Source organism: Toxotes jaculatrix, chromosome 21 (genome assembly GCF_017976425.1).
Source record: "Toxotes jaculatrix isolate fToxJac2 chromosome 21, fToxJac2.pri, whole genome shotgun sequence".
Classification (NCBI taxonomy): domain Eukaryota; kingdom Metazoa; phylum Chordata; class Actinopteri; family Toxotidae; genus Toxotes; species Toxotes jaculatrix.
Genome location: NC_054414.1, coordinates 3316927 through 3337786, shown reverse-complemented (window position 1 = coordinate 3337786; position 20860 = coordinate 3316927). Strand labels below are relative to the sequence as shown.

Below are 20860 nucleotides of genomic sequence, written 5' to 3'. Positions count from 1 at the left end.
AAACTCTTAACATTTGACCAGAATTGGCGAAAAAAAAACAAGAAAGAATGACAGAGCAAATTAACACCAAACTCAAAACACGCGTTCCCTTTTGCCTTTTCAATTTTTCATATGCTGGAAATAGATTTGGAGATGGATCCCAACCCAGAGCTGATAAATTTTAATTTGATCCCTCCCATGCATCATTATTTGCACAATGCGACTGGCAGTCCTTGCTTGTGTGCTCGGAATGGCAAGTCTACATTCTGCACAGAATACAAAATTTTACCCCCTCATATACAACAAAAGCCAGTCATTCCATTTGTTTTCCCACACAATGGCCTCTGGATAATAGTAATACAGGGGTGGGGGTGGATGGAGGAGAAAAAAAAAAAGCGACCAAGTTATCTGCCTTTCCCAGTCTCTGCCTCTTCGTTATGAATAATAGATTACAGATGAGAGCGGGAGTTTGCCTTGCAGGGAGGTGGGTATAAAGCTGCTTGAGGTCAGCGTGGCAGAGCCAAGATCAGTCTTTACCAGGCCGATCTAAAAGACGTGGAGAGGTATCCTCACAGTGCCTTTAACATGACTATTTATAACAGCTCTTTTCAAAGCAACTCTGTGAAGGACATGGCAGTCAATATACAATGTCGTGCTTTTCAATATATGATAAACAGCTTGAGCCAGCTATTTCTGCTGCTTCCCTTGCTAAATATTTGGTAACCCAGTGTGTGGAATGTGTTGCTGTTGTGCGCTTAGCACATTTTTGTCCCTCCTGTTCCAGGCTTAGCCGCCTTTATGCTTTTGCTATGCTGAAATCTCAGTTGGTGGGGAGTGACAATGGCTGATAACCAGGTTAGAGGTATTCAGAGGAAACAAAAAATCCAAACAACTGCCACTGTGTAATTTAATAAACCTAATCAGGGCCGAGGGGCATTTTAAACAGGGAAGCTTGAGAGAAAAAGGCAGTTTGATTCAAAGGCTCAACACTGTCCTTTTAGCAGTGGATTAACAGCTCTCAGATCTGCGCCCGTGTCTTTAATGAGAGAGGGTGTTCACTGCTCACGTTCGGTCATAAAAAATCAATTAAAACTAAACATCGGATTCAATTCCCCTCGCGTACACTGTGAAGAAGAAGAAGAAGAAGAAGAAGAAAAAAAAGAGAAGCTTGAAATTCAAACACTGGGACCAGACCCAAAACACAATTCAACTGCTTGTGCCAGCCACTTTTCATCTGCTAACACCTTCGCGAGGGAGGCAAAGCGGTCCGCGGGGATGGAAATTCGGGGCAAAGTTCACAAGTTCATTTCATTTCAGAGGAGGTCATGGCATTTTAAGTCATCTTATCTTGGATGGACTTTCAGAAAAGGGAGTGAAGGTGGTGAAGCAGGCAGCCAAGAGGGTGTGGATTTAAAGCTGTTAAATGTTCTTCTCATCAGAGAATTGCTACCAGGGGAAGAGAGATGGAGGACAGGAAAACTCCATCTCCAGGATCTGTTCATCCTCCACTTTAAAGGGTAATAAACACTCCCTTGTAAAAAGTTATCTTTCATTTGACTCCAAAGAAAAGTTTAATTAAACAACCGGAGGAGGGTTTGATATGATTATTCCCTTCCATTAAACATATATATATATATATATATATATATATATATATATATATATATATATATATATATATATATATATATAAAATTCTTTAGCTTGTTAGATAGACTGCGGAAGCACCAATCCACAGATGTGATGCTTCAGCACACGGTGGATTCCAGATTCATCAGGTGCACAGCCTCTGCTTGGCTTTATCTGTGTACAGGACCCCGTTGATCAAAGATGATGAATAACGAATGTAAAGGAGGGAAATTAGCATGAAAAAGTCCTTGCATTCCAACCGATGCATAAAATATCTGCACTTACTTTAATGAGCGGCGATAAAAGTTGCCATGCTGTGCGGTGGGCAGCATCTTGATTGATGCTGCACATTAAGAGTACGCTACCGCGCCCGAGCAAACATCACAGCAGCCTTGTCAGCCCATTGTCCCAGACTACCTGCCTGCGAGGACTCTCTATCTCTTCTCCTGCCATTTTACCTGCCAAACTGCTGCTCTCAAAATCCCTTTTCTTGTTCAGCTCGCTCACTTTTTAACACTCAGATATTTTGTCTGCGCTACGTTGCTTGCATATTCCCTTCTCCCGTTTCTCTCGGAGATAAAAGCCTTCTTTCTCTTCCCTCCAGCATACCTCGCTGCCAGACAAATAGCTCCACTTGTTTCAAAGTGGCCACAACAGAAGGACAATGATAAGAGAACTGTCTCCCAACTGTCATTTCCTCTGTCTGCCCCCGCATCTCACATCACTGTAATTGACTGCAGTGTATCTGGAAGTGCTATTGTTCCTCAGGATACCCGAGAGTCTTGTCAGGAATTGTAGGGCGGCTTGTCATTCACTGACCTCGACATATTTGTGCTCTGGTGGTATTTTGGAAAATGCTACGAGGTGTTTGTTGCATGTGTTGATTTCTCAATACCCAGAGATAGTCATTAATTCAGTCCTTGGCTAAAGGACACCGAGGATTGCTAGCGAGTTGTGTAAGTGAGGAGGAAGAAAAACTGCAGTTAGGTCTCTTAGTGTGGCTCAAAGGCTCAGTAAGTCACCCTTTACCACCCAATTTCTCTTTCCGCTCCTCTCCGGTCCTGCTGCGGCTCAAAGTGAATGATAAAACAGCCATGTCACACTCTCTTTCTTTGCCTACCAACACCCAGTTAACCCCTAACAGAGCAGGGGTTTGCCACAAAAAAAAAATCTATTCTGCTTTTTATCCGTACAGTAGCACAATGCCTCACCTCTGTCCTTATCTTGGATTCTTCTGCATATTCAGTAGAAGAAGCTCCAGAGACAGGGGCAAGGGATGGAGATGTCTGATCATGTCACCACACTGAAATCTGTCTTGATCTCTCTCTCTCTGTGCTAATGAGTGGCACAGCCCTGGCCCTGCTCTCTTCAGGACCTTATTAACACTTTCTTAACAGTTATTCTGCAGAGCGTTTAGCCAGCAGGTCAGCCGTACCACGTCCCCTGAACCTGACCATCAATTTGTATGAGCAGGTACACTGTGCTCGATAGGAGCGCGCTGTCAATCAAAAACAGCCGCTGAGTGAATGGAGAGCAGCCTGGCTGGATTTTCTGTCCCTAAAACTGATTTGAGGCTACAGATTGATCCCTGAAGTGGGACCTGCCTTCAAAGTGTTTAAAGAGGAAGTTTTGTCAGTGAAGGGGAAAAAAAAAATCTTTGGTAGGAGAGCGACCCGTGATGTAGAGACCAAACTCCCATGGCCATCCACCACCTCTACTTTAAAAAAGTAAGTTGTGGAGAAGAAAACAACACAACTGATGTTAAAATTTAAGATTTAGTTCCTATTTTTCAGCAAAGGGAAAATAAGGTAGAGTTTGAATATAGGTTTTGCGTACGATTACTTTTTAAATCATCCTCAAATGTAAAATAATTATAAACAATAGAAAAACTAACTCAGAAATGTGAACATGTCCCCCTTCATGGATATTCTTGCAATGTAACTTCTATTTATTCAGATTTTGAAAGCCACATGTAAGGATCCCTTTGTAACATAAGGTTTTTGTTTTTATGGACAAATCCAGATTGAAGGCAGAAGTAAACAAGCTGCCATTACTGCAGCTGAGTCTCACTGTGCGGCAGTTCTATCACATATGTCGAAGATTTCACACTTTAATCGCGTTTGTGGGCTCTTTTGCCATAAAATAGCTCCAGGAGATCCTGTAGAACCTGTTCCATGTTGACAATATGATCCTCAAAAGGCCATTGAGATATGATAACTACTGAGGTGAATACCTACAGACACAATGATGAAGCCTATTATAACAGCTTATTGGCACAGTAACATGATGATGCAGCACCTGGCTGTCAGGTTTAGTGCAGAGCAGCATTTTCTTTGATACTGAAGGGTTTTGATGACAGTCGCTCTGCACATGGACGCTCCTTCCACGCTCGGCCGCGAAACAGTGGAGCGATGCGCGCTTTGCGTAATAACCACGAGTATGTGACAGGACTTAGTGATTTCTTTGCTGACTGATTTAGGTTTTCTAGGTGTGAGACGCTACTGTGGGATGTGTGTAAGATAGTAAGTAGGTAACTAAACTTAGAAATTCAAAAAATATCATTTTCTTACATCCATAAAGAAATCTATTTTTTGTCTGTTTGTTATTGTTGATCGTGTGCTCTGAAAAGGTCAAAAGCAATTTAAATTTCACATATGGCTTACTCTGCCTTATGTAAGTGCTGGGTTGCTAATGACCTGAGGTTTGTAGTAGTAGTAGTAGTAGTAGTAGTACATGCAGTTAAGGTTTAAATCCAGCTGTAAGCACAATGTAGCTTTAGCCTTGTAGCACTAGTGCTACTAGTTTGACAGTCTCCAGTTGACATATGACCCTGGTAGCTGTCTGTCGAGACTCTCCTGTGTTGTTATACAAGATGCCTGTGGTGGTGGTGGTTTTATTTCACAGAGATCAGTGTAAAGGAGAGTGTAAAGGGGCTTTGGAAGTCTCAATAATGCAGCTAAAGAAGGCCCCATGTCTCACACAGAGCCTGGTACGCTGACTGAAGGTTGAAGTGAGCGACAGCTACACTGTGTGATTTGCTGGGAAATGTGAGTTTTGCATCAGAGATCTCATTTTCCGTCTCCGGCTTGATGATGCGTTGGAGCTTTTTCGTGGTCACCGTGTGAATCAGTTCCTGTCTGAGCTTGTTTTTCCTTGTGTACCTTAAACAACACCAAAGGTTTTTTCACGGGCGGATGTTTTCATCTTCTGCCTCATCAGCCTGGAGTGTTGATTACATGGGCTGAAAATGATGATACTGCCTGTGGGCTTGTTGTTCCACGGCATCTGATTCATTGGGAGGAACAGGAGATGACTGTTTCACAATCAGAGGGAAGAAGTGAAACGCAGAGAGGGGCTTTTTATACCCTGTCATCTCGTTCTTCACAAAAGGTAAACAAAAAGGCCAAATTAGAGGCAAACAGCTGTTAGTGCGTAACAGCAGAACCAAATGATTGGCGTTTGCTTTGTTAGATTCTTTCCTTTGGTAGTCCCTACGGTCTCTTAGTACTGCACTGTTGTACAGTACAACTCGCTACATAAGGAGCACGCCAATTAGTGGCCGTTGCACTCGTTAATGTGCTGAAATTGCGCTGTAAATAAAGGTTCTGTGATAACATCCCCCGCTAATTCTGCCTGCTACATCGTCATATCCAGCATTCCAGACACATAATATTCATAAAACAATAATTGTCTGCCATGAAAACCAATTTGACTTCCTGCACAGGGCAGAATTAAAAGTTGGGCTTAGCAAGGTAATGAAGTATGGCACACGCTAAGTCAAGGATGGAGGCTTTGTCTGAAGTAATCACTTCTCCGGATGCCGTGGCTTGGCTGCGCTTTCATATCAACAAGACTGACATATGGAAAAATAATTAAAATGGACGCATTCAACCAGTAACAGCCGGCAAGCTGCATTTTTAATACACTATCAAATTTACATGCTTGGCTGTCAATCCGCTTTCCTGTCCGAGGCAGAAAATTCCAATCAATCAATCAATCCAGGTGTTAGAGTGGTAATCTAGCTGCATCAATGGCAGGGATCCTCAATCCCGCAACCTGCCCACTCCTCCAGCACAGAGAAAGATGTGTGACAACGTGACAGTGATTTACAGTGCAGACTTTTAGTCAGTGACAGTGAGTGAATAGGGAAGTACACTGCAGTTCTTCTGTGACAAGAACAATTAATATGAGGCAGCGATTGGGCTTCAGTCTGCGTAGGCTAGGAGCGATGATGTGGTGTAGCGTTGCATCACCACTGCCAGCAAACAAGGCAAAGCAAAGTTGCTTGGACCCCCCCCCCCCCCCCCCCCCCTCCGCCCCTCCTCTTATCTATCTTCTGAGATTATGGCGACTCTGAGGCTTCAAACTGAGTTCTGCAGTTTTTACACCCAAGGCAGTGTAACAGTGCAGTCCCATCTGACAGCAGCACATACACAACACAACAGATCAGTGAGCATCCTCATTAGTTTGGCTCAGTTTGACAGAAGCCTCAACCTCTCTGCCTCCTAATTTTGGACAAGAGGACAGGAGAATACACAGGAGCAAAGCAATGTGTGAGGCGGTGCATCGATCTGGACAGATGGCTGAGGGGACAGGAGCAAGGCAAGCAGCTGTGCCTGCTAAATAAAGTTTAGCATTACTAAAAGATTGTCACTTTAGGAATGCACCAGGTTGGAGTTTAAAAATATAAAATAAAATTAGAGGAATTTTGACAAACAGATGCAGCCGTGTGTTTTCTGCATTAATTCTTCCGCCCAAACTAAAACCACTTCTGTGTCAGTACTTGCGGCGTTCACCACAAACTTGAGGCTTTGAGCAAAGGGAGATCATGCAGGGAAAAGATGGCCACCCACCCTCACACTACACCTGAGTCCATATAGTAGCAGAAGGATTCAGAGGGAGTCATGAAATTGTGAAAAATGAAATGTTCTGACACAGAAAGCTCATCTCTGCTGGTGGTTTGGCTTCGCTTCTCTGTCTGAAGAGACACAAATGATCTGTGAGCCGCCGTGAAGTCGACTATACAGACACCATGATATATGTGAATGGAAGTGAAAAATGTGATGCGCACCTAACTGTAACTGCAGTCAAGTACTGTGACCCGATGCCATACTATGTGCCTATAGCATACAGTACTGTAAGTACTATATACTAATTGCCATAGTGTAGTATTTTGCAGTTTGCTTACAAGAACTCATGAAAGGACGTATTTATGCCAAAGAATGGAACTACATTTTCTTTTCTGTTGTAGGATAATTTCAATCCACCATACACAGTATAGTAATTCTCCCTACACATTAAGACGAAAATGATCAAATACACTATATAGTGACTGCTGTAAAAGTCTTTATGGGATAAATGTGTGCACTTGGGGTGGCAAAAGGTTTTGTTGTAGTGTGTTGAGGTCTGAGGGCTGATCCTATCAGTTTGCTGCGGCTGCTTCTTCTTCTACCCAGGTGTCCATTTCTTGTTGTGTTGGACGTTTCTTTGTTGTCTATTTTGTCCCTTTTTTTTAGTGTAACCACATGACATACATGTGTTCAAAACCTGGTAAGAGCTAGCATGTAGTATGGAAGTGGGGCACTAAAAACAATACTGTGTAACTCAGAGATGGCTACAAGAAGTTGATGACCCCTCTCTAAAGGTTGCTAAAAGGCATTTTAGGGAATGTAGGACATCACTGACTGAAGTGGAACTACACAGGGTAAGCTGAGGGGAAGGTTGTTGTACACCAGAAAGGTAAACTACACAAAAGTAACTCAGTGTGAGTTTGGACTTTAGCTTTCCCTCCCCAGTGCTCGTGGCTGATCTCGTTTAAAGTTCAGCACAGGGTTGTTTTGTACCCCGCCACACAGATGTGAAGCATCCAGCTGCTCTGACGTTCAGCAACAGCCCCTGACCTCACCTGTCCTCCCCAAGGGCTGCACTGCAACACACACACACGGCTCGTCATATAATTAACAACCAAACACACTTTCCATCTGTATAATTAACCACCGTAACAGACGCCATGCTTATCCAAGCCAGAGGATTACAACATGACTCCTAAACCTTGTTCTGTCAGTGTGGCAAAAAACATATATACTGAAAAAAAAACAGCTGAGACACAGCAAAGAAGACAACATCTGTTTTCAGATTCATGTGGAAAGAGATTTTTTCCCCTGACTGACCAGTAAATATGCATTTGTATTCTTTTTTTTTATTTTTCCAGCGTTGTTACTCTCAGCCAGAGCAAACCAAGCTGTGCAAACCTCTTCAAAAAATAATGAAGCTTGGTACGATTTAAATTCAGCTGGACTGTTTACTTGCTGTTAACCTTAACGTGACTCCATCTCATCACTGTGAGTTCACATCAGCCCACAGGTTCACAGGCTCTGGGCCTTAAAATCCATCCACGGATTTTGGATAAATTCAGCGCTGGGTCAAGAGACAGATCAAGTGATTTACTGACAATTTGTAAATCATTAAACCGGGAAAATAAATGACTGTGTGTTGTCACAAACTGTGGGTATGCTGTAGGTAGGAGCAATTTATATCCCTCAATCAGTCAAGGAGAGAAGTAATATGTTATGTAGCTGATTCTGCTTTTGTGGATATGAAGAGTGCTTGTATGTGAGTATGAGAGAGCGGGGGAGGCTTGGTTAAACTGTTCATTTCCCTCTACCACCCTGAAGTGATTGTTCTCTAGTGAAATGCTAAAGATAATACCAAGCAGCAACAACATCCAAACCAAACTTCAGGCCAGTGTTTCATTGATTTTAGGATTCAAACCACAGTAAAACCTGCCTCTGGGCACAAGACAGCTGAACACAGACACAGAGAGAAGAATGCTGCTAAACAAGCGAGGCCCTTGCACATGCTTCACATGCTTTTTTTTTCCTTTTCTTCCCCTTCTTTTCTTTTTGCAAGAAATTTTAGCGTCAGCAGACCTTTCCAAGATCTCAATCTTGGAAACGTTTCATTTGTTTTTGCAGAAGAGGAATCAAAGGCTACCCGCTGCAAAAAAAAAAACAAAAAAAAACAACACAGATATGACTGCACAGATGCTGAACGCTAAACCGTACCCCATGCTGCTTCTGCTGCGACAAAAATATAGCCGAAAATGCTGTTATTGTGATATTTGTACAGAGAGGGAAAATCTATTTAAAAGAATCAGGATTCATAAAACCTAATCATTTTTTTTTTCTCATTACTTATCAACAGTCTTTTTGTTTGGCTGCATATGAATACCATTGTGAAATGGACCTCCTCTGGGGATGAAAACAAACAAAGCAAAAAGCAGGGAGAAAAACAGCTAATTTCATGTAAACATAAATACGACAGTTCCTCATTAGAAGTAAGAATGAAGAGAAGCTTTCAGGCCCCTGCAGTTTTGCGCACTTGGAAACAAAAGTGGTGATACTTTGCTAAAAAGGATCAGTTTCTGCTGGTGGAACAGCCACACATGCCTGCTGAACAGGTATTTATTAAAGGAAGGAGAGCTGCTGCGATTGGGATAATAAACAGGAAATCAGCAGGTTTTGATAGCAAAGAGGAAGAGTTGAAATACACAGAGCACACAGCAGTGGAACCCAATTACATTTATATAGTAGATTTTTGCTGAAAGTGTCAGGCACCGTGAAACATTACAAGCATTCTTCCCCTTCTCTGACACAAACATTCAATTAAACATCTGAAAGTCGTATCAGGTAACGGAGCTCGCCTCTAAACTCTTACGAGGAGACACTCACTCACACTGGGTCTGATCTGAGGAGCCAAAATGGACGGGAATATATCACAAGAGCTCAGCCAACATGGCCGCATACTAATCAGTGTATTACCCATGGGAAAACTCGGGCTGCGTTTGTATGTGCGTGTTGTGGATGTGTTCGGAGTCACACACTCAGTGACTCAGTCATCAGTGTCGTCCATCAGCTTGAGAGCATTTGAATAGTTTAGGAGGGAAATTGAATCTAGAAACGTTTCACCTCCGTCTGCGTCTTGTTGATCACCGGCGTTGCGACATTAGGTGGGTGGCTTTAGCATTCAGCAGGTGTACAACACAGTGTCGGCAGATAAGATGAGTTCATTAAATCTCCTGTGTGAGAAAAGGGAAGAAAAGAAAAGAGAGAAAGGGGGCTTTACCTTTCTGATGGCCTCGGCCCAGTGTCACGAAACCAGAGGAGATGAAGTTGTGAAGTTCAGCGCCTCCGCTGCTCCGGATGCTCTCCTTTCCGTAGTGGAGACCTGGTCGCACGCAGACAGACACGCAAACAAACACACGGAGGCAGGCACGCAGGGCAAGGATACACACACAGACACATACACACAGTGTTAGCTCATTCTTAACAGTTAAGCATTAGCAGCATTAGTAAGACAGCCAAAACAGTGGTTCCCAGTTTGGGGGAAAGCAGGAGGAAATATTTGTTAGACAAATGTTTCCCCTATGAATTATGGGGTAGTTTTTCAGAGCCTGTCAGTCCTCTAAAGATTATTTAGATAATGCACAGACTGGTTTGATGTCTCATACAGGTATCCAACCAATGATAATGGGTCACAAGGAGATATTTCTACTTTTTAAAGTAGTTTAAAGTACTCCTTGTAGTAGTACTCCCTGTGAACAGATTTTAATGTGTAAATTGTCAACTAATCCTCTCTAATCAGTGGAATGCACCTTTAAATGGTCACAAGCCAAAAGCCAAAAAAGCTGGGGATCACTAAGCTAAAATAAACTGATAATGTTTATCGGGACACCTTTTGAAGATTAGAAAATAGCATTTGGGCTTTTCCATCATGTTCTCAATGGCCCCACTGGGCCCTCTGGCCCCTCTTCTTCATGGTGTCAAATAGAAAACTTCCCCGTGGTGTCATTTCCCTCAGGCACAGAGTGAGGAAATGGTAGAAATGTGAGCCACATAAACAAACTCTGAAATCTGATCTGAAAAAAAACAACAACAAAACAAAACAATGTCTCCACCACCAACATACCAATGCACTTTGAACTCAATCACACCTCTCCCTGCTCTGCTTTCATGGCTGCAGATAGAGTATCTGCTGGGGTTATTTACCCATTCCATCATACCAGCAATTCTGTGAATGTCACGCACACAAGCTATTGTTGTCTTCCTTTGTCACCTTTGTCATTGGTAGGCCCCTCCACGACCCACTGCGACAACCCTTGAATCTGAAAGACCTTTCAGAAGCACCACCCCCCCCCCCCCCCCCCCCCCCCTTTCCTCCTGCTCTCATTCCCAGCTCATTAAGGTGAGGTAGCATGAAGAGCCTGCAGGGGGAAGGCTACGCATTATGAATTTATCGTCCTTCATACAAAGAAATTCGTGACTTTCACCTCAACAATGTGCCATGGAAATGAACTGGCACCGGAACTAGCGGGCGCTGAGGATTCATATGGTAATACTTTTTTAATCAGACTTCTTCACCGGACACCTACACCTCTGAATTACCTCTGAGAGAGGGAAAAATGTGAATAATAAGATAATTATATCTTGAACCAAAGCTGGATGTGGTGCTGTGTGGCCGGCATCGGGGAGGTTATCTGACTCCAAGGTCGATTAAGCTTTAACACAGCCAGGCAGGGGTAATTTACATGGTATACTGATTTTATAGCATTATCAGATGCCGATCTGCTGGAGTGGACATGGAGCTGTGTACATCATCTCGATGAAGTCGTTCAGCTAGAGCTCGGCATCGCGTATCTTCATTTCTTTATCTCCCTCTTGCGCTCTCTCAGTCTGAGATACAACCTCTTTAGGCTAAGCTTTTTAAATGCCATCTTGGCAAATGCATGTCCCTTTTCTTTTAACCCTGCTCCTGCACACTCGTGAAACTAATGGTGCAGTGCAATATCCTGATCCACCCCAGTCCGAAATTAACTGGTACTGCTACTGGAAAGAGGTGCTGATGGATCCCTGCCTTCGCACCTGAAACATTTTCAGACAGTACACATGTACACTCAGGGCACCAGAGGTCTGGCTGTATAATAAGGGGCAATAATGAGATCTAGGGCAGGAGACAATTAGGCGGGGGACTCTCAGATGCTGAGCTTTAACACAGGTGCACTCGGGAGGAAACTTCTATTAAACATGTTGATGCAGTCAGCACTGAAATGTTGTTTTTAACATGTGGGTGATGATTATCTGGCCAATGGGGAGTCAGCGAGGTCACAGTGGAGCTGCACGCTTTACGGATTAATTGGAGGGAGGTTGCAGGCAGAAGGGGGGGGGGGGGGGGGGGGGGGGTGGTTTTTGTGTATGTGTGGTAGCGGTAGTTGCAGGAGGGCTCACTGAATATGATTATAAAACTGCCTATTGGCAAATAATTAGAGTAATTAAATCAATGTTTTGTTATTTAGGCAAAACTTGTTGTTTGAGTAACTCTCAGAGAGAACACACTGCACACGCGCGCACATTTAAAAATATCTGAAGGTCGTGTCAGAGCTGCTAAATAGCTGGAAATGTTATTCTATCATCACGACCTCTAATTGTCCACAGCAGCTGACCTTTAAGCTCGGGAGACTGCTCATCTCTGACTGACTCATAACTGACTGCTCAAATCTCTTGAGTGCTGAGTAGGATCTCAAACACAAATTGTATGGATACTGGCTGAAGGCATTTCTACTTCCACACGAGCATGTCAATTGTCATTCTTCTTCTGCTGCTTGTTCTGATTCTTCTGGTACACCAAATGCAGCCTCATAACTCATAATCCAATTTGCCTATTCATTTTTTGTTTTTGTTTTTTTGGCTAAAATGTGATATGGGAGTAATTGTTTTTCCTTTGGTTTCTGTTGAGTAAACTGAGACAGAGGAAACAGCTACCCTCCGCAATACCTGAAAACTATATTTCATCATTCTGTGCATTACGAAAATGTCAGAGAGGAAACCAAGCAACACTTTTCAAAAAAAAAAAAAAAAAAGGCAAATCTTAGCCTGTGGTGCGCAGTAAATAAATCAACTTCATCTGAGGAGAGCTGTGGGCTGAACTGCATTACTCAGAGAAGCAGTTATTGTTTACTTTAACCAACGGCGAACTCCTGCAAAGGTACCTACTCCTCCCTTTCAAGGTCTGCTCCTTGTTGTGGCTGTGGGGCGCTCCATGTTTACACCCCGACCTAAAAGAGGATCTGAGCCCCACAACAATGCGCAGTGGATGCAAATAAAAATAGCAGCACTTGCGCTAGTATCATATTATGCTGTCTGTACTGTTTTTGCTCTAGGCCCTGTTTTTTTTAAATAGAATATATTGTTGGGAAGTTTTGCAGTACACCAAGGATACCACACAAGGCCTGCAATGTGAATAAAATAAATCAGTATGTATTTTTAGAACTGGGCCTAAACAAAGCTCTGAGGATGAAGAGATAATTCAGTGAGGAAGTGATTACTGCTGAGAGCGACAGGGCATCATTACATGTTGAGGATCAAAGGAGAAATGGATGTTATTCCCACTCTTGACGTAAGTTGATAGGATCCTCTCGGGCCCTTTAGCCACTTGCTTTATAAGGTCTCTCCACCTGATTTAAAAGTACCTCAAAAAAAAAAAAAAAAAAAATTCTGGAAGTGAAGTGCCATTCTTAGTGGTGACGACTCCAGCCGAAGAGCCTCTCCTTAAAAGGCCTGCCTCCCCGCTCTGTGCCAAATACCCATTTAGGCGCACATGAATATGCATTTTCTGTGAGAGCGAGTGGGCTCCCTCTCCCTAGCATCGTAGAGCTCCCAATTTATATGCACACATTAACCACGCTTTTGCCCGGGCTGTCACTGCCTTTCATGTCCAACCCCGTCAGGACTGCTGTGGTCCCTGATGAGAGGGGGCTTGGCTGCAGGCCCGAGTTGTGTTCTCTTTGCAGTGATTGTGTGCAAACAGGCAAAATAGTCGCAGTCAAGCAGAGCGACAGAAAGACAGATATAGTGATGCCCGACCTTTACTGAGTATAAATGCATGCAAGGTCGAACTGAAGGCAGCCTGCCACGTGCAGCTGCGTATCAGCCATGTCTCCTGCATGGCCGACTAGTGTGGCCATTAGAAATAGACTGATGCAGCGGCTGAGCAGGAGAGACACTAAGTGAATGAACGCAGACTGTGGTTGCAGCAGCGAATAAACGCAGGCTGTGGTCGCAACAAAAGCTGCAAGAAAATGTCCCCAGCATGCATTTGATAGAGGTGGAAGTGGCAGAAAGAGGCCGAGTTTACATGACATATAAGACTGTGTAAAACCCAAATAAAGAAGAAGAACATGTATCAGGAGCTGTGATGTTTGGCTTCCAGAACTTCAGGATCTTGTTGCAGTTCATACCGTACCATAGCCAGCAGAGGTTAATGAAAGTCACATCTTACATACGGTAACATCCTGTTAACCCTGTAGTGCATGCTACGGCCCTGAGGCAACAGAAGGCCTTTCTCACCCTCAGTTTTATTGATATTCTAATATTTACATGTTGTTTCATTATGTCCAGTGTCTGGACTGTCAACCAATACTGACACAGGTACATTTTGTGGTTTGGAAGGGAACATAAAGAGGAAAAAAGAAACCAGACCAGGTTGACTGGGTCTTTTTAAAGTAATACTGAGAACAGTAAATTTGAGGGACATGAGAGTGAAGAAGACCAGATCCACAAATCAGGTTTCTGAAGAAGCTAGATGGGTTTCACTCATCTAGTCCCTACATGCAGTTGACGTCTTTGCTTTTTTCTTTACTGTAAAGATGGCAGCCAGCAGCAGTCAATGCTCTGAACCACTCAGAGACAACCATTCTCCCCTGGTTAACAGAATATTACTTTCCATGGCCAACCATCTCACCATTAGCAGCACTCTGGCCTGCCAAACATGTGCAGTCCCTCCCTTCTCTGCCTCCTCCAGTCAATGGCTCACCACCTCCCTCACTCAGCCCTTTAGCTGAGGGTAAGGCATCAAAAAGTATAACATGTAGCAGTCCTATTACATGCCCTTCACTGTCCCCCCAGGTCAATGGCTCATCACTTCCCTCATTCACCCCTCTCTCTGAAAACGAAGTATCCAAACTCCTGACTGGTAGCCGTCCAAGATACGCCAGGCCGTATCTCACACCATTGTGCCAGCAATCACACGATGATAAAGGCTTCACTGGCTTCAGGAACATTTCCAACCACACTCAAACAGGCTGGAGTAACACCTCTGCTCAAAAAGTCTGCACTCTACCCTGCTCAAGTTGAGAACTATCAATCGGCTGCATTGCTTCCTTTTTAATTTAAGGCTATCAAATGGCAGTTTCCAAACAGGTCGGTTGTGTGTGATGGAAGCCTTCAGGTCAGCCAGAGCTGCAGCTCAGTCCTTATCTTGCTGGACTTATCAGCTGCCACAGTGAACCACCACATCCTGCTATCTGTACTGTCCAATATGGGCATCTTGGGCAAAGCACTTTCCTGGTCTGAATCTTATTGTACTAGGCGTTCCCTCAATATATCATGGCAAGGGCATACATTCATGTTCCATCCCCTCTCCACTGGGGTGCCCCATGGCTCGGTACTAGGGTCCCTTCTCTTTGCAATATATAACACCTCCTTGGATCCAATTATCCACTTGCAAATGGCTTTTCATGTCACTGCTATGCAGATGACACCCAGCTATGCCTGTCATTCCCACCAGGGGACCCCATGGTCTTGATGTGGATCTTGCCTTGAAATCTGATTTCCCTTGTTTTTAATTCCATGTGTCACAATGTTACCCCGAGGCAGCAAAATATCTGGGTTGGGGTGCGTGTGGAGGGGGATACATTTTTTTTGATTGATACAGTGTCAGAAGAATATTTCCTTATCCAAAAAAAGTCAGAATTCATGCAGTAGCCTTGAAAACAGTCTCTTAGATAGCAATGTCCAATTACACATGTCTTCAGTTTGGTGCTTTAATGGCTGTAAAATCAACATCCACACTGATTTACTCCTTTGCCTACACTGAGACTACACATCATTCTGTTTTTCTTTCCACCTCAGTGACTCTTTTGTTTTTGTAATATCTCATTATTTTCCATCTGTGTCCCTCTCCCCAAGTGCCTTTGCCTCTCTCGATCTGATAACACCTGCTTTGCCTGGGAACCTGCAGGCGCTGACTGGCTTCCTCCAGACTCCCTGTTTTTCCAGCACAGTTTTTTAGCCATTTTACCAATTTATGCTCCCTGTCTGTTCTCTGAATTGTGGGGTTAAATCTCACCGTGAGTTGGTGCAATTCACCCACTGACTGACTGAAGGGTCATCACTTCCAGCCTGTCAGAGACCGCAGGGCCGTGCTACCTTGCCAGCGTGTAATTATCTCCACTAGCGGGCCCCTCTTTTTCCTCTGTCGCTCTCTTTCTCGCTCTCTCTCTCTCGCTCAAATCGGATGATTACTGGATGGTAACGTTTGAGATTACACTGCTGAAAGAGTGAGCACAGTGTGTGCTCTGTGGAGGGGAATGCACAACTATACACAAATAATTAATATATATCGCAAATGCTTTGCATTGACACATTAAAATGGATGAAGGTTAAGGGCTAAGGGTTTGCCTTCAAGCTATATTTGACCAACAGTTGTGACACATAAACTGGCAGATGCTTGTGAAGCTTTAGAGCTTTCAGTGTTCAGTAGAGAGAGAGAGAGGAGCTCTTACCGTGGTTGGATTTGGAGGTGTGCACAGGGGTGTAGTGGTTCTTGGATGAGGTTCTGACTGGTGTGTTGTCTTTGGGTGAGCCATTCATCGCTGCAAAATTCTCACAGTCGTATTGCGATATAGGGATGGGCCCCTGCTGCCTCAGGATGTCTGCAAGGGCCCTGGAACCAAAAAAACAAAAAACAAAAAAGAAAACAGGAACAACTGTTAGTACTGAACCAAAAAGATGTTTTTTCTAATCTTCTTGTGCAGTTTTTCTCTCAGTGCAGCTGAACTGAATTAAAAACGAAGTGATAGTACGTCTGTTTTCTGCACGCCGAATGGCTGCTAATTGTTTAGACAGTGTTGTGCTATTATGGGTAATTCAGAGCTGCTCTGTTTCTTCTTCTTCTTCTTCTTCTTTTTTTTTATTACGGCTGGGAACATGACGAATGTTCATTTGCAAGGGAAACAACATTGGATGTGTGAGTATCTCATCTAATTGGGTTGAATTTGAATGTTTTTCAGACCGCACCAGGTGCATATGGAAGGATGGAGCCCTCGAGGGGGGGAGAGTGTGGAAGAGAGGGAGAGGCAATCATGATGAAAGAAAGTTCAAAAAGTGTTTGTTTGCTTTTTCTGGCATAGCTTTAGAAAGAGGAAATCAAATTACTTTTGCAGCGTTGCAGCAGCTCAAAGCTTTTGTACGACAAATGTATCACCGGCATAACCTTTGCTTTTAAATTAATATTTTAGTTTCACCCCCTCCTCTTCCTGTTCCTTATTGAATGTGCAGCGGTGCGTGCATGTCACATGACCTTGATACAACCCTAACGTTAACACTATCCATTATTCACAGTCTTAAGATTGCTCAAGTGTTGAATAATGCATCCAATAAAAAAACCCATTCAATCTTGAGGAAATAATGTGTGTCAGCATTTGTTCGCTGATGTGGGTGCAGTCTACAACATGTGGTCCACTCATGTATGATAACTCTCACATGGCGGCCCCAGGAGGGAAGCAGGAGCCGGCTGAGGAGGTGAGATGCAACCATTCGCCATAGCATCCCGTCTCTGCTGAGCGTTCATACCAAATCCTGACCTGAACACACCAGACAGCCATGTGCTGATGTGCAGAGGGTGGGGTCGGGCGGAGGATTGGGGGGGGGTTAGGCTGTGAAGTATGATGTCTGACAGCTGGCTTCCTCAACTTGGACGCCTCATGAGCCCAGTATATGAACTATAGTTACATTCATATATTAGAGGCCATTTTTTTGGGTTAAATCTCAGCTTAATGGGAAGAAAAAGATTTTATCTGCAATATAAACTAACAAACATCCAATATAAATGTTGGGCACCAGTCCTGCTCACTCCCACATGTAACAGATGTACACACACTCTCGCTTCATGAACACCAGCCTACCACAATCACTGTAATAGTTCTCTTTCAACTCCTCCGTAATTATTTTAGGCTTTCATTCTTTTGGATTTTAACATCTGCTGCAAATCTAATAGATCTGATCTGAAAGGTGTTCATCAGTTTGGCTTTAGATAACAATCTGTTAATTAATTCAAACGCATTGCCAGTCTCATTTTAGTTTCATTACTTCTCATACAGTGAGAAAAAAATCACACCCTGACCTCAACACATACTATACGTATATTGAGTCATGGTGGGACATTGAAGACGACTGCATGTGATATGACTTTAGGACTGTTTCTGGCAAGAGTCCTGACCTTTGACCTCTGTCTGCAAAGGGGTCTACATATGTGCCTGTATTATCCTGTCCACTCACTGTACAATCTGTACATTTAATGGCTGTTAGTGTGGGACTTTGCCTCTTTTTCTGTCTTACTAGGGGAAGAACATTTTAAAGCACAGTACAGATTTGTGCTGAAAACACATCACATGGATTCATAAGTCATTTTACCGTATTAGCGTGATTTATACAGTCTTCCAGGCACTTACCTGTGTATATTCATTTCCTGAGGCGGCTCTGTAGCTTTGTCATAAGCAACTTTGGCCGACACTCCCAACACTATGATGAAGGCTATGATCCCACAGGTGATATAGACCGCCGTGTTGGTCTGATCCATGCTCGGATCGTATGTTTCACCGGTCGGGATGGGGGACGGGGCGGCCGTCTGCACCCACACCGGCGTATGGTAGTTCTTGCAGGCTTTCTGATCCAGCCGGTCTTTCTTGTACTCGCAGCAGAACCGCAGGTAGCACGTCCCGCAGCAGTACCGGTGGTCCGTGTTGTTGCATTCGAACAATTTGTCATACTGCCCGCTCACGTCGTAGTAGCCCAGGCAGGTGTCGTGGTTGCTGGCGGGCGCCGGCTGCGGGGTCTTCTGCGGCGGGACGACCGTGGGGACCGCAGTGGCTTTAAGACCCTTCCTGGACGCCTGCTTGGGTTTTTTACCGCCTGTAGCGGCGCTTAACACGCTCAGCGGGTCCAGGTATATCAGCAGCAGCAAAAGGTGCCTTATCCCCATGGTAGTGTGAAGAACTCTACAAGTCTTGTGTTTTGGCAAAGACGCTTAAACTCTGGCTAAACATGCAAAAGGTTCAGTCTTGTGTAAGTTTCGCCACCGAGTCTTCCCCTGCTCGCTCGGTCTCCTGTGCAGCCGTCATGCTGAATAGGCTACAACTGTGTAGACTGCTGTCAAGGGCATTTCTCTGCTATTATTATGCAACAGACAAACTAAAGTCCATTGCGACCCAGCGGGGAGCGGTGGCAGGAGAGCGGCATATCCTGCCGGGGAAAGGGGTCTGACGCGTGCCTGGGCTCTGTGCGCTCTTCCCCGACTGAGAGGCTCGTGGAGGCAGCGGCGCGTCGCTGTCCAAGGTGCTGATTCCTGGAGACCCGGTCAGTTCTGCTCAAGTCAGAGTGAGGCTGGAGAGACAAATAAGCCAAGCGGGCTCATTAGGTATTATCCTCACGTCACAGGCGCGTCATTATTAATTAGCAGGCTCCTCCACGTTCAAATAAATTGACAGATTTCTGTCGTTGCATTTAGTCTTGCTTGCAGTCATTCTCTGCAGTTTTCACGAAGGTATTCAACTTGGTAACATGACACACACGCACACACACGCACACACATCACAGTATCGTCTAAAGGAACACGTTATCCTCATGTTAAGCATCACACCCTACCATCGCTGTGCTCACCTGAACGTGGATACATGATCATTTCAGTTAGTGTTTTTAAATACAGTTGAAATTAAGTTTAATGCATTTTCTTTTTTTTCTTTTTTTTTAATTTTTCCTTAATGTATTCAAAGAGTGGCAGTGTGAAAGCCAGCCTACCTCTGTTAGGATACCCGCTGGGGAGTTGCTCTCTGTCTGGGTCTCCGAAAGTGAGCAGAATATCAGAGCTCTGAGCCCCTCTCTCCCTCTCTCTCTCTCTCTCTCTCTCTCTCTCCCTCTCTCTCTCTCTCTCTCTCTCTCTCTCTCTCTCTCTCTCTCTCTCTCTCTCTCTCCCTCTCTCTCTCTCTCTCTGGCTCTCCTCTCTCTACTTCTTCTCTCCTCCTTCTCGGCTTTCTCCCTCCCTCTGTCCCTTACATCACTTCGGTGCTGGCGTCAGAACTCAGTCAAGTATCGGTAAATTGTCCCCCCCACCCGGACAGACTGGACAGACCTCTGTCCGCAGAACATGGTTGCTTTGCTGTCTCCGGCAACCACCGGCACTCGCATGTTTATTTGCTTTCACCATTCCTCGACCCTGTGTGCAGCTGGCTGTTATCATTTTGCAGCTACATGCCGGTAAACAAGCCTGAGTTTCGGGATGAAACAGTAATTGGCCGTGCTCTCTCAGTTAATACACTCATTATTTCAGATAAAGTCGTTCATTTTGGTCTGTAGCCAAGCCATGGCACCTGGGGGATTATGGAGAACTGATAGGGCTAAATTACCAGTGAAGTGTGTTTCAACACTGCTACACTGAAATGAACCAAAGCTGTATAGCACACTCCTACACACAGCTCTGTCCTTGTTACAAATGCCTCTCATTCCTCCTCTGTAGTCATCTATACCCGTGGTCACCGGTGAAAGCTTCTAAATAAAGCTTTTCACTAATTAGCACACCTTAAACCAGTCAGATCAGCAGGTACGGAGCTCGGTTATAATGAGAACCTGCACACGCCGCTCTCAGTAGCACTTGGTTGCCGAGCACTGAGATATCTTGCACACCATATTTGCACTCAACATTTTGAGATCACAAACTACAGAAGGTGTCTTGACATCAGCAGCTACAGAGAGGTGTGGAAGCTCCAGGGTGAGAGCAGGACCTTAAATCGCAGTTAAACCGCCTTGGTTGGGAACACATGCAACGTGATGAGAATGCAGCACATTGTTTCTGGGGAGTGTTTCTGGCAGGAAGGAGGCTGTAATGATGTGGGCCAAAGGAGCACTAGTAAAGATCAAAGAAGAGAGAGAGAGTGTCATAAGACTCTGGAGAGATAGCCTGGAGGGAAGAAATCGACAAGAAGTCTATGGGAGGAATTAAAGTCTTTCTCCATACAGTAAACGTATGATCACAGATGTTCATTGGAGACGCTGAACGCGATTGTGTGTGAGGGATTTTAATTTCACTTAGTGCTTTTTCAAAAATCCCTTTTCCAGCACAACATCAGGTCCCAGACACGTGACGA

At 44.3% G+C, this 20860-nt stretch overlaps 1 protein-coding gene across 5 annotated transcripts in view; it reads right to left on the bottom strand.

Moving 5' to 3' along the window:
• LOC121201037 (protein shisa-6) overlaps positions 1–18702 on the bottom strand; it is a 54946-nt gene extending 36244 nt beyond the window's left edge. For 2 of the 5 annotated variants that reach the window (XM_041066656.1, XM_041066658.1), the window contains exons 1-3: positions 18173–18702; positions 16226–16386; positions 9733–9834 (exon numbers count right to left, since the gene is read on the bottom strand). In XM_041066656.1, coding sequence (XP_040922590.1) covers positions 9733–9834; positions 16226–16386; positions 18173–18702 — 793 coding nt within the window. Of the gene's footprint in view, positions 1–9727; positions 9835–16225; positions 16387–18172 lie in introns of all 5 variants that reach the window. The other 3 variants (XM_041066659.1, XM_041066660.1, XM_041066657.1) reach the window with 2 other exon arrangements.
• Positions 18703–20860: the final 2158 nt, after the last annotated feature.